The sequence below is a fragment of the Thunnus thynnus genome, chromosome 12, assembly GCF_963924715.1.
Source record: "Thunnus thynnus chromosome 12, fThuThy2.1, whole genome shotgun sequence".
In the NCBI taxonomy this organism is placed as follows: Eukaryota; Metazoa; Chordata; class Actinopteri; order Scombriformes; family Scombridae; genus Thunnus; species Thunnus thynnus.
In genome coordinates, this window is record NC_089528.1 from 29,083,384 (window position 1) to 29,096,062 (window position 12,679).

At 36.4% G+C, this 12,679-nt stretch overlaps 1 protein-coding gene across 1 annotated transcript; it reads left to right on the top strand.

Moving 5' to 3' along the window:
• LOC137194675 (GTPase IMAP family member 9-like) lies at positions 1-10,562 on the top strand. The gene is made up of 2 exons (XM_067606773.1): positions 1-43; positions 8,336-10,562. The coding sequence occupies exons 1-2, from the start codon at positions 19-21 to the stop codon at positions 9,274-9,276; spliced, it is 966 nt and encodes a 321-aa protein (XP_067462874.1). The 5' UTR covers positions 1-18; the 3' UTR covers positions 9,277-10,562.
• Positions 10,563-12,679: the final 2,117 nt, after the last annotated feature.

Below are 12,679 nucleotides of genomic sequence, written 5' to 3' on the forward strand. Positions count from 1 at the left end.
CAGTACCTCTACTCAAACATGGGGAACACACATGCAACATTTGGTGAGTCAATATACAACTGTACTTATAATATTAATACTCTGGTGACATCGGTGATGTCTCGGTTCTTTATATTTTAAGTTAAATATGCATATTAGCCTACGTGATGATCAAGCCTCTAAAACAGTGTTTTTCAACCTTTTTTGAGCCAAGGTACATTTTTTTCATTGAAAAAAATCACGAGGCACATACCAGCCGACAATGTTAAAAAATGAAACTCTGTAGCCTATATTAACAATGTAAAGTCATTCTCATCAAAGTGTCTTGAATAGGAATCAAATAAACACAAAGAAAAAAGTATTTTATAATCTTTCATATTTCTACTCACTCAGTTTTCTCTGATTGTGTCTCCATCCACAAAACACACTTTGGCCAAGAGTCGAGCATGTACACTAATATCAGTAGACTCATCAAGTTGCAACGCAAATTTCTTACTGATACAGATCTTTTCCAAAACCACACCTTTGATGTCTGCAGACATGTCATCAATATGTCTTGAAATTGTGTTATCTGAGAGAGGGACTTTGGCTATTTCTTTAGCTGCTTCAGGTCCCATCATCTCATTTACAACGGCTTTGCAGGCGGGAAGTATTAATGTCTCTGCCACAGTGTGGGACTTTTTTGACTTAGCCACAAGTTCAGCAACGTGGTAGCTAGCTTTAAGGACTCTCTCATTTACCTTTGTGGTTTTTCTCATGAAAGTTGCCTGTTTCTCCATGTGTTTTTATATATTAGGTAAAAACATCTAATTTCCCTGAATTGAGTAATAGGGTACATACAATGAAAAAAACGGTGGGCCTGTCCATAACTAATTTAGATATTTTTTCAATTTATGTTAAAATGTAATAATGTGATAATTATCATAACATTTTTATCACCCTTAATTTTGGGGTCCCCCGCCTGGTACTTGAGGACCCACGCGCTCCGCGTACTCTGCGTGGCGGCACTGGTCACTTAGCTCTACAAACAGAGAGAAAAGACTGAACTCTCCAAAGAAAGTCAGATCTTAAAAAAAAGAAGAAATGCCACAAAAGAAAACTCATCTGAATGAGGTCGAGATGGAGGAGATAAGAATTAGTCAAATTAGTTGATTAAGGTGGCTAACAAACAATCAAAACTGCTTAGACTAAATGAAGATCTGGGAGCACAAGTCATCTATCAAGGAGAAGGACAGAAAAATTGCATCTGGAGCGATGTGATGATGATTTGTAATAATATTCTGGCATTTATGACTTGACTGTAAGCACAGGACTCAATAGAAGACATCAAAACTCTTCACCTTTCCCTCACCCTGCTGAGTCAATTACTTTTATTTTTGGAGAAGCACGTAGCCTATTTCAATTCTTTGAGAGCCAAAATATGAATATGTTAGCCTCCCAGATACTTCCCAGGACGGACAGTAAAACAAAACCGGCAACCGCAATGCGCTTTGTGAACAGAAAAGCAAGGCACGCATCTTAATAGAGACACAAACTGAACGGTACCAACCTGATGTGCCCACAATGACACTAATATGAAATATGATGTTATAAAACTAGACATTAAAACCAACCTATGATGGGTTTTGACAGATGTCATTTATGTCCATCTGGATATATTAATCGTATTTATCTTAAACTAACACAGAATACAGGATATGAAAGTCTTGGACTGAAAACTTTTGACTCCACAGAGCATAAATTGCATGTTATGGAGAAAGATATTGATCCTGAGAATCATTTTCATCACAACATGCATAATCATTGATTACAATACTGAAGAACAATGTGAAATGGATGGAGTATTATAAATAATACAGTTTAATAAAAGGAACCTTAATACAATTTTTTAAAGATCAAGCATTGTTTAAGACAACTCTTTCTAAAAAGAAGAAATACTGTAGCTGATAGCGATCTCTGAGACTTGGCTTAATGAAGAGCAAGTTGCGATGGTCAAAACTGAGGGATATGAGATGATTTTTATTCATAGGATTAAAAAAGTGGTGGGGGGTTGCTATGTATGAGTAGTAGGCCTATGTCATTAATTATTGACAATGTTATGGAATGTATCACTGTAGAAACTGAAATTGAGAAATCAAAAAATATAATTAGCCTTTAAGCAGTATAGAACACCAGGATCTAGCATTGATACCTTTAGGGATACGTTATCGAGGCTGTATGACGACATAAACAATAAGAAAATGATTTTTGTATGTGGGGATTTATATATCAATCCAGTCTCACATCAAAATGTACAATACCTACGTTGGTCTACAGTGCAAAACATATTAGTTTCACAATAACTAGTCTAAAATTGTGAGATCTATACTTTTTTTTGGTCTGTTCTTTTCTATTGGACTGTGTCCACATCACATAACTGTTAAGTTTCTGTCTGCAATAACAAACAAAATGGCTGACATTTATTTTATTCTCAGTGGAAAGTGCAATATTTTAGCATAGTTTCAGCATTAAAATGCATTTTGATGACATTTCTAGTGGGAAATATGCATTTTGTTTTCACAATCTTTGTTCAGTGAATGTATATGATGTTTAGTTTGTTAGTTATTATGAAGGTTGTTCCAGGTCTTGCCAGAAAATTGTAGAAATACAATCTTTTCCACCGTTGCTATGGTGGTTGCTATGGACCCTGCTGCCACTGAAACCACGTAGTTGCATGTTGTTTGAATCATTGTCTTTGCATTGTGTAGTTATCTGTGCTCTTATGTTATTTGTGTTATTTTATGTAACTGTTTGATTATGTTATTTGGATTTAAAAAAGCGTAGAGTTTAGAGTGGAGAAATGAATTGAATTTAACATCCAGAATTTGAAGCTTTGCGATTGGCTGACTGGAGTGTGAGCTGCCCGAAAGTATTCTCCTTACCTTCAACATGTTAAGGTTTTCTTTTAGTGATATTTTTATCATTTGTCAACAAAAAAACACAAGCGTCCTTGATAACTTTTATTTACTATTATATATGTTATTTACTTTTAATTACTGAATTTATTCCAAACTGATTAAGATTTTTATGTGCAGTTGGTTCATTGAGTTCCCCCACTGCTTTCACACACACACACACACACACACACTTCACATTTTACAATCACAGGCTATAAAACGCTTAACACAGATAGTGGCATTTGGATTCATGTTGTGGCAGATGGCGGCAATTTGAAATGGAATGAAGCCCACTGATGGCAGACAGCCCAAAACAGTAGTTGAACGCGCCACATTCGCCCACAACACAATGCTCTTCCCTAGCCTTTGGCCATTAAAACCTGACAGAAAAACGTTATTTCTCAGAATCGAAGGAGAAATAATAACAGTTGTCCCTAAGATAAACCTATAATCTTGTTTAGTTATCAAGGACACTTTTGTGTTTTTATGTTGATAAATGTTAAAAATATCATTAAAAGAAAACCTTAACATGTTGACAATGTGGAAATACTTCCAGGCAGCTGATACTCCGGTCAGCCAATCGCAAAGCTTCAAATTCTGGATTTCAAATTCAATTCATTTCTGCACTCTACAATCTACGTTTGTATTGAAATAACATCATCAAACAGTTACATAAAATAACACAAACAACATCAATCAATCAATCAATCAATCTTTATTTATATAGCGCCATATCACAACAGAAGTCATCTCAAGGCACTTTTCACATAGAGCAGGTCAAGACCGTACTCTTTAATTTACAGAGACCCAACAATTCCCCCATGAGCAAGCACTTGGCGACAGCGGTAAGGAAAAACTCCCCTTTAACGGGTAGAAACCTCAAGCAGACCCCGGCTCTTGGTGGGCGGCCATCTGCTTTGACCGGTTGGGTTGAGAGAGAGAAAGAGAGAGGGAAAGGGGGGGGGGGGACAGAAGAAAAACAATCACAACAACAACAACAACAAGCACAAGCATCAATAGACAGGGAAGGATGCCATCAGGACTGTGAAGGACCGCGAAGGTTCGGCCCGGGAGTCACGTTTTTCTGTGAGATGAGAAAGCACAAAAAAAAAAAAACTCCGGGGAAGAAGCAAAGTTAGTGACATGCATTGATGTTACATGAATGCATACAGATGGAGAGGAGGAGGAGGAGAGAGGAGCTCAGTGCATCATGGGAAGTCCCCCAGTAGTCTAGGCCTATAGCAGCATAACTAAGGGCTGATCCAAGGCGAGCCTGGTCGGCCCTAACTATAAGCTTTATCAAAAAGGAAAGTTTTAAGCCTACTCTTAAACATAGAGAGGGTGTCTGCACCCCGGACTGAATCCGGTAGATGGTTCCATAGAAGAGGAGCCTGATAGCTGAAGGCTCTGCCTCCCATTCTACTTTTAAAGACTGTAGGGACCACCAGTAAGCCTGCATACTGGGAGCGCAGTGTTCTAGTGGGATAATACGGTACTATGAGCTCTTCAAGATATGATGGTGCCTGACCATTAAGGGCTTTGTAAGTTAGGAGAAGGATTTTAAATTCTATTCTAGATTTTACAGGAAGCCAATGTAGTGAAGCTAAAATGGGAGAAATGTGGTCTCTTTTTCTAGTTTTAGTCAGAACACGTGCAGCTGCATTCTGGACCAGCTGGAGAGTCTTTAGAGACTTGTTAGGGCAGCCTGATAATAAGGAATTGCAATAATCCAGCCTAGAAGTAACAAATGCGTGAACTAGTTTTTCTGCATCTTTTAGGGACAGGATGTGCCTGATTTTTGTGATATTACGTAAGTGGAAAAAGGCAGTCCTTGAGATTTGATTTATGTGGGAGTTAAAGGACATATCCTGATCAAAGATAACTCCCAGATTCCTTACGGTGGTGCTGGAGGCCAGGGTAATGCCATCCAGAGCAGCTTTATCATTAGATAATGTGTTTCTAAGGTGTTTAGGGCCAAGCACAATAACTTCAGTTTTATCTGAATTTAGTAGTAGAAAATTGCAGGTCATCCAGGTCTTTATGTCGTTAAGGCATGTTTGGAGTTTGTTTAACTGATTGGGTTCATCTGGCTTCATTGATAAATATAATTGGGTATCATCTGCGTAACAATGAAAATTTATGGAGTGTTTCCTAATAATATTACCTAAAGGAAGCATATATAAGGTGAATAGAATTGATCCAAGTACAGAACCTTGTGGAACTCCGTGTCTAACTTTTGCCTTCACGGAGGATTCATCATTCACATGTACAAACTGAAATCGGTCTGATAAATAGGACTTAAACCAGCTTAATGCAGTTCCTTTAATGCCAATTAAATGTTCCAGTCTCTGCAAAAGGATTTGATGGTCAATTGTGTCGAATGCAGCACTAAGATCTAACAGGACAAGTATAGAGACAAATCCTTTGTCCGATGCAGTTAAGAGGTCATTGGTGACTTTCACCAGTGCTGTTTCTGTGCTATGATGCGCTCTAAATCCTGACTGAAAATCCTCAAATAAACTATTGTTATGTAGAAAGTCACATAACTGATTAGAGACTGCTTTCTCAAGGATCTTGGATAGAAATGGAAGGTTAGATATAGGTCTATAATTGGCTAAAACACCTGAATCAAGAGTAGGCTTCTTAAGAAGAGGTTTAATAACAGCTACTTTAAAGGACTGTGGTACATAGCCTGTTACTAAAGACAGATTGATCATATCTAGTAAAGAAGTGCTCACTAAGGGTAAGGCTTCCTTAAGCAGCCTAGTTGGGATGGGGTCTAAGAGACAGGTTGATGGTTTAGCTGAACAAATCATTGAAGTTAGTTCAGACAAGTCTACTGGAGAAAAACAGTCCAAATATATGTCAGGATTTACTGCCGTTACCAAGGTTCCTGTGTTTGGGGAGAGAACGGTGCCTGTTGAGGGCAGGAGGTGGTTAATTTTGTCTCTAATAGTTAGAATTTTATCATTAAAGAAGCTCATAAAGTCGTTACTACTGAGAGCTATAGGAATACATGGATCAGTAGAGTTATGACTCTTTGTCAGCCTGGCCAAAGTGCTGAAAAGGAACCTAGGGCAGTTTTTATTCTCTTCTATTAATTCTGAGTAATAGGCGGCTCTGGCATTACAGAGGGCCTTCCTATATGTTTTAAGACTATCTTGCCAGGCTAAGCGAGAATCTTCTACTTTGGTGGAACGCCAAATCCTTTCCAATTTTCGCGATGTTTGCTTTAATTTGCGGGTTTGGGAGTTAAACCATGGAGCTAACCTCTTATGTTTTATTATCTTCTTTTTTAAGGGGGCGATGGAGTCGAGTGTTTGTCTTAGTGAGCCTGCAGCACTATCAATAAGATTATCAATTTGGGAGGGACTAAAGTTAACATAAGAGTCCTCTGTAGTATTGAGACATGGCAGTGAATTCAGTATTGACGGAATTGCTTCCTTAAATTTATCTACAACACTATCAGAGAGACATCTAGTGAGGACATTTTTATCTAATGGTGTGTAATCCAGTAATAGGAATTCAAAAGTTATTAAAAAATGATCTGATAAAATAGGATTTTGTGGAAAAATTATTAAATGTTCAATTTCAATCCCATAAATCAAAACAAGGTCTAGGGTGTGGTTAAGACGGTGAGTGGGATTATAACAGCTCAGATAACTACACAACGCAAAGGTTTCAGCGACAGCAATGTCGATAGCAACCACCATAGCAACAATAGAAAACGTTGGATTCTCACAATTCCCACGAGATCTGAAACAACCTTCATAATAACTGACAAACTAAACATCATATACATTCACTGAACAAAGATTATGAAAACAAAATGCATATTTCCCACTAGAAATGTCATCAAAATGCATTTTAATGCTGAAACTATCCTAAAATATTGCATTTTCCACTGAGAATAAAAGAAATGTCAGCCATTTTGTTTGTTTTTGCAGACAGAAACTGGCAGCCACGTGACGTGGACGCAGTTCAATATGAAAGAATAAGCCAAAAAACATGGGGATCTCACAATTTTAGACCAGTTATTGTGAAACTAATACGTTTTGCACTGTGGACCAACATAGGTATTGTACATTTCGATGTGAGACTGGGTTGTATGTATGTATATATATATTTGTTAAACCCGCTTGAATACAAAACAACCAGAGAGACAGTAATGTCTGTCCAGTATCAACAGCAGCTGTCAGAGAGAAAAGTTTCTTAGTTACTATAGAAACATAGAAGTTGCTGCACCAACATATGGCAACAAAAATCATATAATCTAAAAACCATGGCAAATTGGCAACCATGGTGATGATATGATGGTGAACAGAATATTAATTTTGCATTAAGTTCGTTTGAATAATATGTTTAACACATTACATCATAATTTTCAAACAAGTGTTTCTCTCATGTGAAGAAAAGCAGAGATGATCTATTCATGACTAAACAGGTCTGAACTCGAAATTTCGTTTCGTTCCAGAGAAAATTCTAACTACAAGAACATTGATGATGCCACAAATATTCTTGAATCACTTGTTTGTGCATCTTAAGAACAAATATGTTTATACAAGTGGTTTTTGCATGAGGACCATTATGACTTGAGAGGAATTTGCAGAACATTTAAGGAAAGTTTAAAAAATGTTTAAAATGAATATTTAAGTTGTTTGTATGTTGTTTGTTTTATTTTGCTTTTTTTGGTTTTGTTTTTGTTGTTTGAAGTTACCTTTTGAGGTCTAATGTGATGTGTTGTTAAAAGTATGTAATAAATAATAATAAACTGTAGTTTCAGCCTACACCCTTTTTTGGACTGCAGAAATCTTTAAGTTGCGTTATTGTGTATTTTTCAACTGCAGTATTAGAGTAATCGCTTTTTTATGCGTGTGTGTGTGTGTGTGTGTATAGGTATACAACTAAATGTAAATGCATGTATGTCTGTATGTGTATATATTTATGGTATTGATTGCAGACCAGAATAAATTTCAAAATTTCATTAAAGGATTTATTAACTGTTAATAAAACAACTTATTGTGCTTTAACATAAAGTGGCACCAGATTATTCTTCATTTCACTTTTACAACCTGGGGCCAGATAAACAATATAATATACAAACATAATGGTATGAATACAGAATGCGAGTCGACACTGTGTACACCACACAACCTGAGATTAGGTACAAGCATTGTTTTCTATAGTAATCCAAGTGTGATATAATTTTGTACAGTAACCTACTCAGTGGAACTGCAAATACAAGAAAAAGATTGAAAGAAAGTACAAGCAACTATAACAAGAGTAGAAACTGTAATATACCTTAAAACTGTATAAACACAACTTTAGTCCCCCAACTACTGTCAAAGCTGTCCATCTCCAATGGAGATACACTGAAAAAAACATTAGGAATACACTAAGCATCAATTCTTGTTTTTCAGGCCTCCAGAGAGAATCTACCACAAGCTACGACAATAATGAGTGTATCAGGATTGTGTTGGTGGGGAAGACTGGAGCTGGGAAGAGCGCCACAGGAAACACCATTCTGGGTCAAAAGTGCTTTAAATCTGAATTTGCTGCTGAATCTTTGACCAAATGCTGTGAAAAGGCTTATGGTGAGGTGGATGGACAAAAGATTGCTGTTATCGACACTCCAGGCCTGTTTGACACCAGGAACACTGAAGCGGAAACAGTTGAAGATATTGCCCAGAGCATTCTGTATGCTTCACCTGGACCTCATATCTTCCTGGTCATCATCAAACTGGGCAGATTCACAGAGGAAGAAAAGCAGACTATACAAATAATTCAAACAATCTTTGGTGAGGAAGCCAACAAATACAGCATGGTTCTCTTTACTCATGGTGACCTGCTAAAAGGGAAACCTATTGAGGAGTTCTTGAGGTGCAGCAAAGATCTGCAGGAACTTGTGGCCAAATGTAACAACCAGTACCACGTGTTCAATAATGAGCTGGAGGATCGCTCTCAGGTCAGAGAGCTGCTTGATAAGATAAGATATATAAATGTGAATAATGGAGGAAGCTACTACACCACCGAAATGTTCCAAAGGGCAGAGAGAGCGATAGAAGAGGAGAAACACCGAATCCTGAAAGAGAGAGAAGAGCAAAACCGCAAAGAGCGGGAAGAACTGATGAAGGAAATAGAGGAAAAGTATCAGCAATGGATGAGGGAGCACAGGGACATGAGGAATCAGTTGAGCGATGCTTGTGAAAGAGATAAGGAGGAGGCAACAAAAGAAATGAAAAAAATACAGGAAATGGTGGCCAGACAAGAAGCTGAGAAAGAGACCAAATTAATCCAACAGTTCATAAACTTTTTTAAGTACACTTTTACACGAGTGGTGCAACATGTTTCTCAGAAATGATCTTTTTGATTTTGCGATGGAGCACTGCAGCAGATTCACATTCCGTCTTGTTTGTATTTCTTATTAGGCAGGATTTCTAATACTATCAGTTAGTTAATGAGTGTTTTATTATTGAATATGATTTGTAAAAATTTTAGTTTGCTTAGATTTTAATGTTTGATATTTGCCTTCCAAGATCTAGAACCCTCCTCATAGAGACTTACTATGATGCTCCATGTTGTGATAGTTTTTAAAGACTGGAGAATGTATTATTGAAATGACCCATGCTTGAAATTAAATGTATTTTAATGGGTGATGTTATACCATTTTATACCATGGTCTAGGTCTAGGTGAATACTCTTTTCTGATTGGCCGGCAGGTGTGCGTTAAAACTGTTTAATGAACATGTAGTTCAGCTCAAGTTTAATCACCGTTCTAAATGTATCAACCTGTAACCATAGCAATATTAAAGAGCACAGCTGTCAAAGCTTACTCGTTATGAAGTTTTAAAGAATGGGACGCCGCAGAGGAAAAAGAAATGAGAAGAAAAGAAAGAAACCGAACCAAAACCAAAAACATCACAATGAACTGACCCCTGTAGAGCTTAAAACGATAAAGGAAGAGAAGGATGAGATTAATACAAAAAAGACAAAATGTGGGCAGTTAATATACTGAGAGACTTTCTCTACCAACAACAAAAGAACATTGAATTTTAAGCCTTGATTCAGGCTGGCGGCGAGTACAGTGTGACAAGTTGTCATGACAACAATAAACTCTTGAGTCATAACCTTTTGATTTTCAGTGCAAAACCAAATATTTGCGAATGCTTTCCTTTTGTTTTGTTGGCAAATGACAATGGTATAGGCAGGATAATCAACTTGCTTTGCGTTGAGCGGTTCTTCGCCTCCATGCTGTGCCTTGACACCGTTTAACACACGCCTACTCGTTGATTATCACTTACATATTTAAGAAATCTTAGTTCATGTATGGCATTCTTGAGAATGGGTTTGAGGTCATTTACTAACATCTACTGTAACATGTGGCATTTTAGGTTCTTAGTATTTTAATAGGCCTATATGTGAATGACTTGTATTCAGGTGTGTTGAAATTTGATTTTTATATACTGATGATTACGCAGTTTTGATTTTGCATGAGGATGTAAACTTTTTCTTTTTTTTTCTTTTTTAGTAAGGGACCATGTTCAGTGTTAGATCAGTATTAAGTACTGGAGAAGATCAGAAATATAAATGTGCAGAATGGAGGAAGCTACTACACCACCAAAATGTTCCAAAAGGCAGAGAGAGTGATAGAAGGATCATCAGACTGCTAATTTCAATTCTTTGCGTCTCACTGTTATAGAAGATAACAATACAAACAGATGAGCAGCATAATCACCAAAACAAATAATCAGTCTCTCCCCGTGCATGCCAACCCACTCCTCATTTGGTGTAAAATTAATTGAATTATATGACTAATAAGTAAACAGTTTGTTTTTACATGAAAATATTAATGTAGATCTGTTCCCAGTAACAAATATGACAAATAAAAGTTTGACACCCAGAGGCTGTTTGACACAGAGATGAAGACAACAGATAAAGATATTGCTCAGTGTATTTCTTATGCTTCTCCTGGACCCCATACCTTCCTGATAGTACAGCCAGTAATATGTGTTCATTAATGACTTTAAGGATCATTATCAGGTCAAACAGCTGATCCAGAAGATCAGAATGGAGCCACTACACCACCAAAATGTTCCAAAGAACAGAGAGAGCAATCAACGAGAAAGTAAAATATTAACTGCTGAGGAAACAGAAGGATGACAGAAAGAGAGAGAATAAGTTGATAAGTTAGAGGAAACATGAGAAAAAAACTGAAGGAACACCAAGAATTTCAAGCTGGAAGCTGAGAAGAGAAATTCAATAATCCAGCTGGTAATTCAAATGATTCATGTCAGTTTATCTCTAATTTTGCAAATCATCTATCAGTTAATAAAAAAATGATCCAAACACAAGAACTCACCCACCTCCACACAGCGAGAGCAAATTGATGTGAAAGTGACATCTGCTGTTGTCGTAGAACTACTCAACAACTGTTTATCCATAAAATAAAGATGAATTCAAAGAAAAACAAGTAAAAGACTGTTGCTGATCCTAACGTCCCACACAGGATAGAAAAAGTTCTCTCTTGTCGTCATTTGGTCCTGCAGGACTTTTATACCCAGAAAAAATGAGGGCAAATACAAAAAAGTGAGAATTTAATATGTTCAATATGTTCACAAATACAGACACCAAATGTGATGAAGAACACAGAGAAGGTTTGGATCAGCAGCTACTCTGATTGCTTTTACACTTTTTTAGCCAGCAGGTGGTCAGATGAGTCTCATGTATGATGAAGGGTCGGAAAGGAAACTGGAATAAAAGATTCAAAGATTCCAAAACATTTGAATCAAGAAAACAACAAAGACTTTCTGATCCTGGACTGAAAAAGCTTTAATTCACTGCTGTGACTTCTTGTAAATCTTCACATCCACTTTTTTCATTTTCTTGTTTGTTTTTTTCTGATTAATAAGTTCAGAAGTTGGATGTTAATCAATATTTTATTGTTGAGCATATTTTGTAACAATAGCAGATAATTCATGGTTGATGGTTATTGTTTTATTACTGGATGTATTTCTGCAATATTAGTTTATATGTGTTATTAATCACACAAGATCATCAATAATTGTTCAGTAGTGCCACAGATGGTCAAGAAGATTTCAATAAATACTTCTAAAAATAAATAAATAAATTTTGTTTCTGAATGTTCGAGTTTGAGTCTATTTATTGATCAAAATGGATTTAAACTGTTGTGCAGTGTAAAGTATTTGAGGTATCAGAGATCACTGATGGTAGAAAACAGTGCAGGTTACAGTTAATTTATCAGATTTCATCTTTTACACGCATATACATATGAATTCTATCCAACAAGGATGAGGATCCATGTGTGTATGTATGTATATATATATATGTGTATATATATATATATATATATATATATATATATATATATATATATATATATACACACACACACACACACACACACACACACACACACACATATACATATACATACATACACACACTATATATGTATATATATATCAGTATATATCTGTATAAACTGTGGGGTTTAAGCCCATGTGTCACATGTTTTAGTGTACATGTTGTTGGAAACTCAAAGACAACATTTCAGTCAATGATTAAATTATGATATGATACGTTTCCCAAGATCTCTTTATACAAAATTGCAAGAAGGAATAAATTACATTGGGTTTGTGCAAGTTGGAGAAACATCAAGCTTAGTATGTACAAAAATTTTGTTACAAGAATGAAGATTTTTTAATCTTTCTAGTGCAGATTCAGAAAGATGAGCATGAGCATGC

Excerpts from the sequence above, each read along its gene's own strand:
- LOC137194675 (XM_067606773.1), top strand. The coding sequence starts at position 19 with ATGGGGAACACACATGCAACATTTG. Across the intron at positions 44-8,335 it reads GAACACACATGCAACATTTG|GCCTCCAGAGAGAATCTACC; the intron begins GTGAGTCAATAT and ends CTTGTTTTTCAG.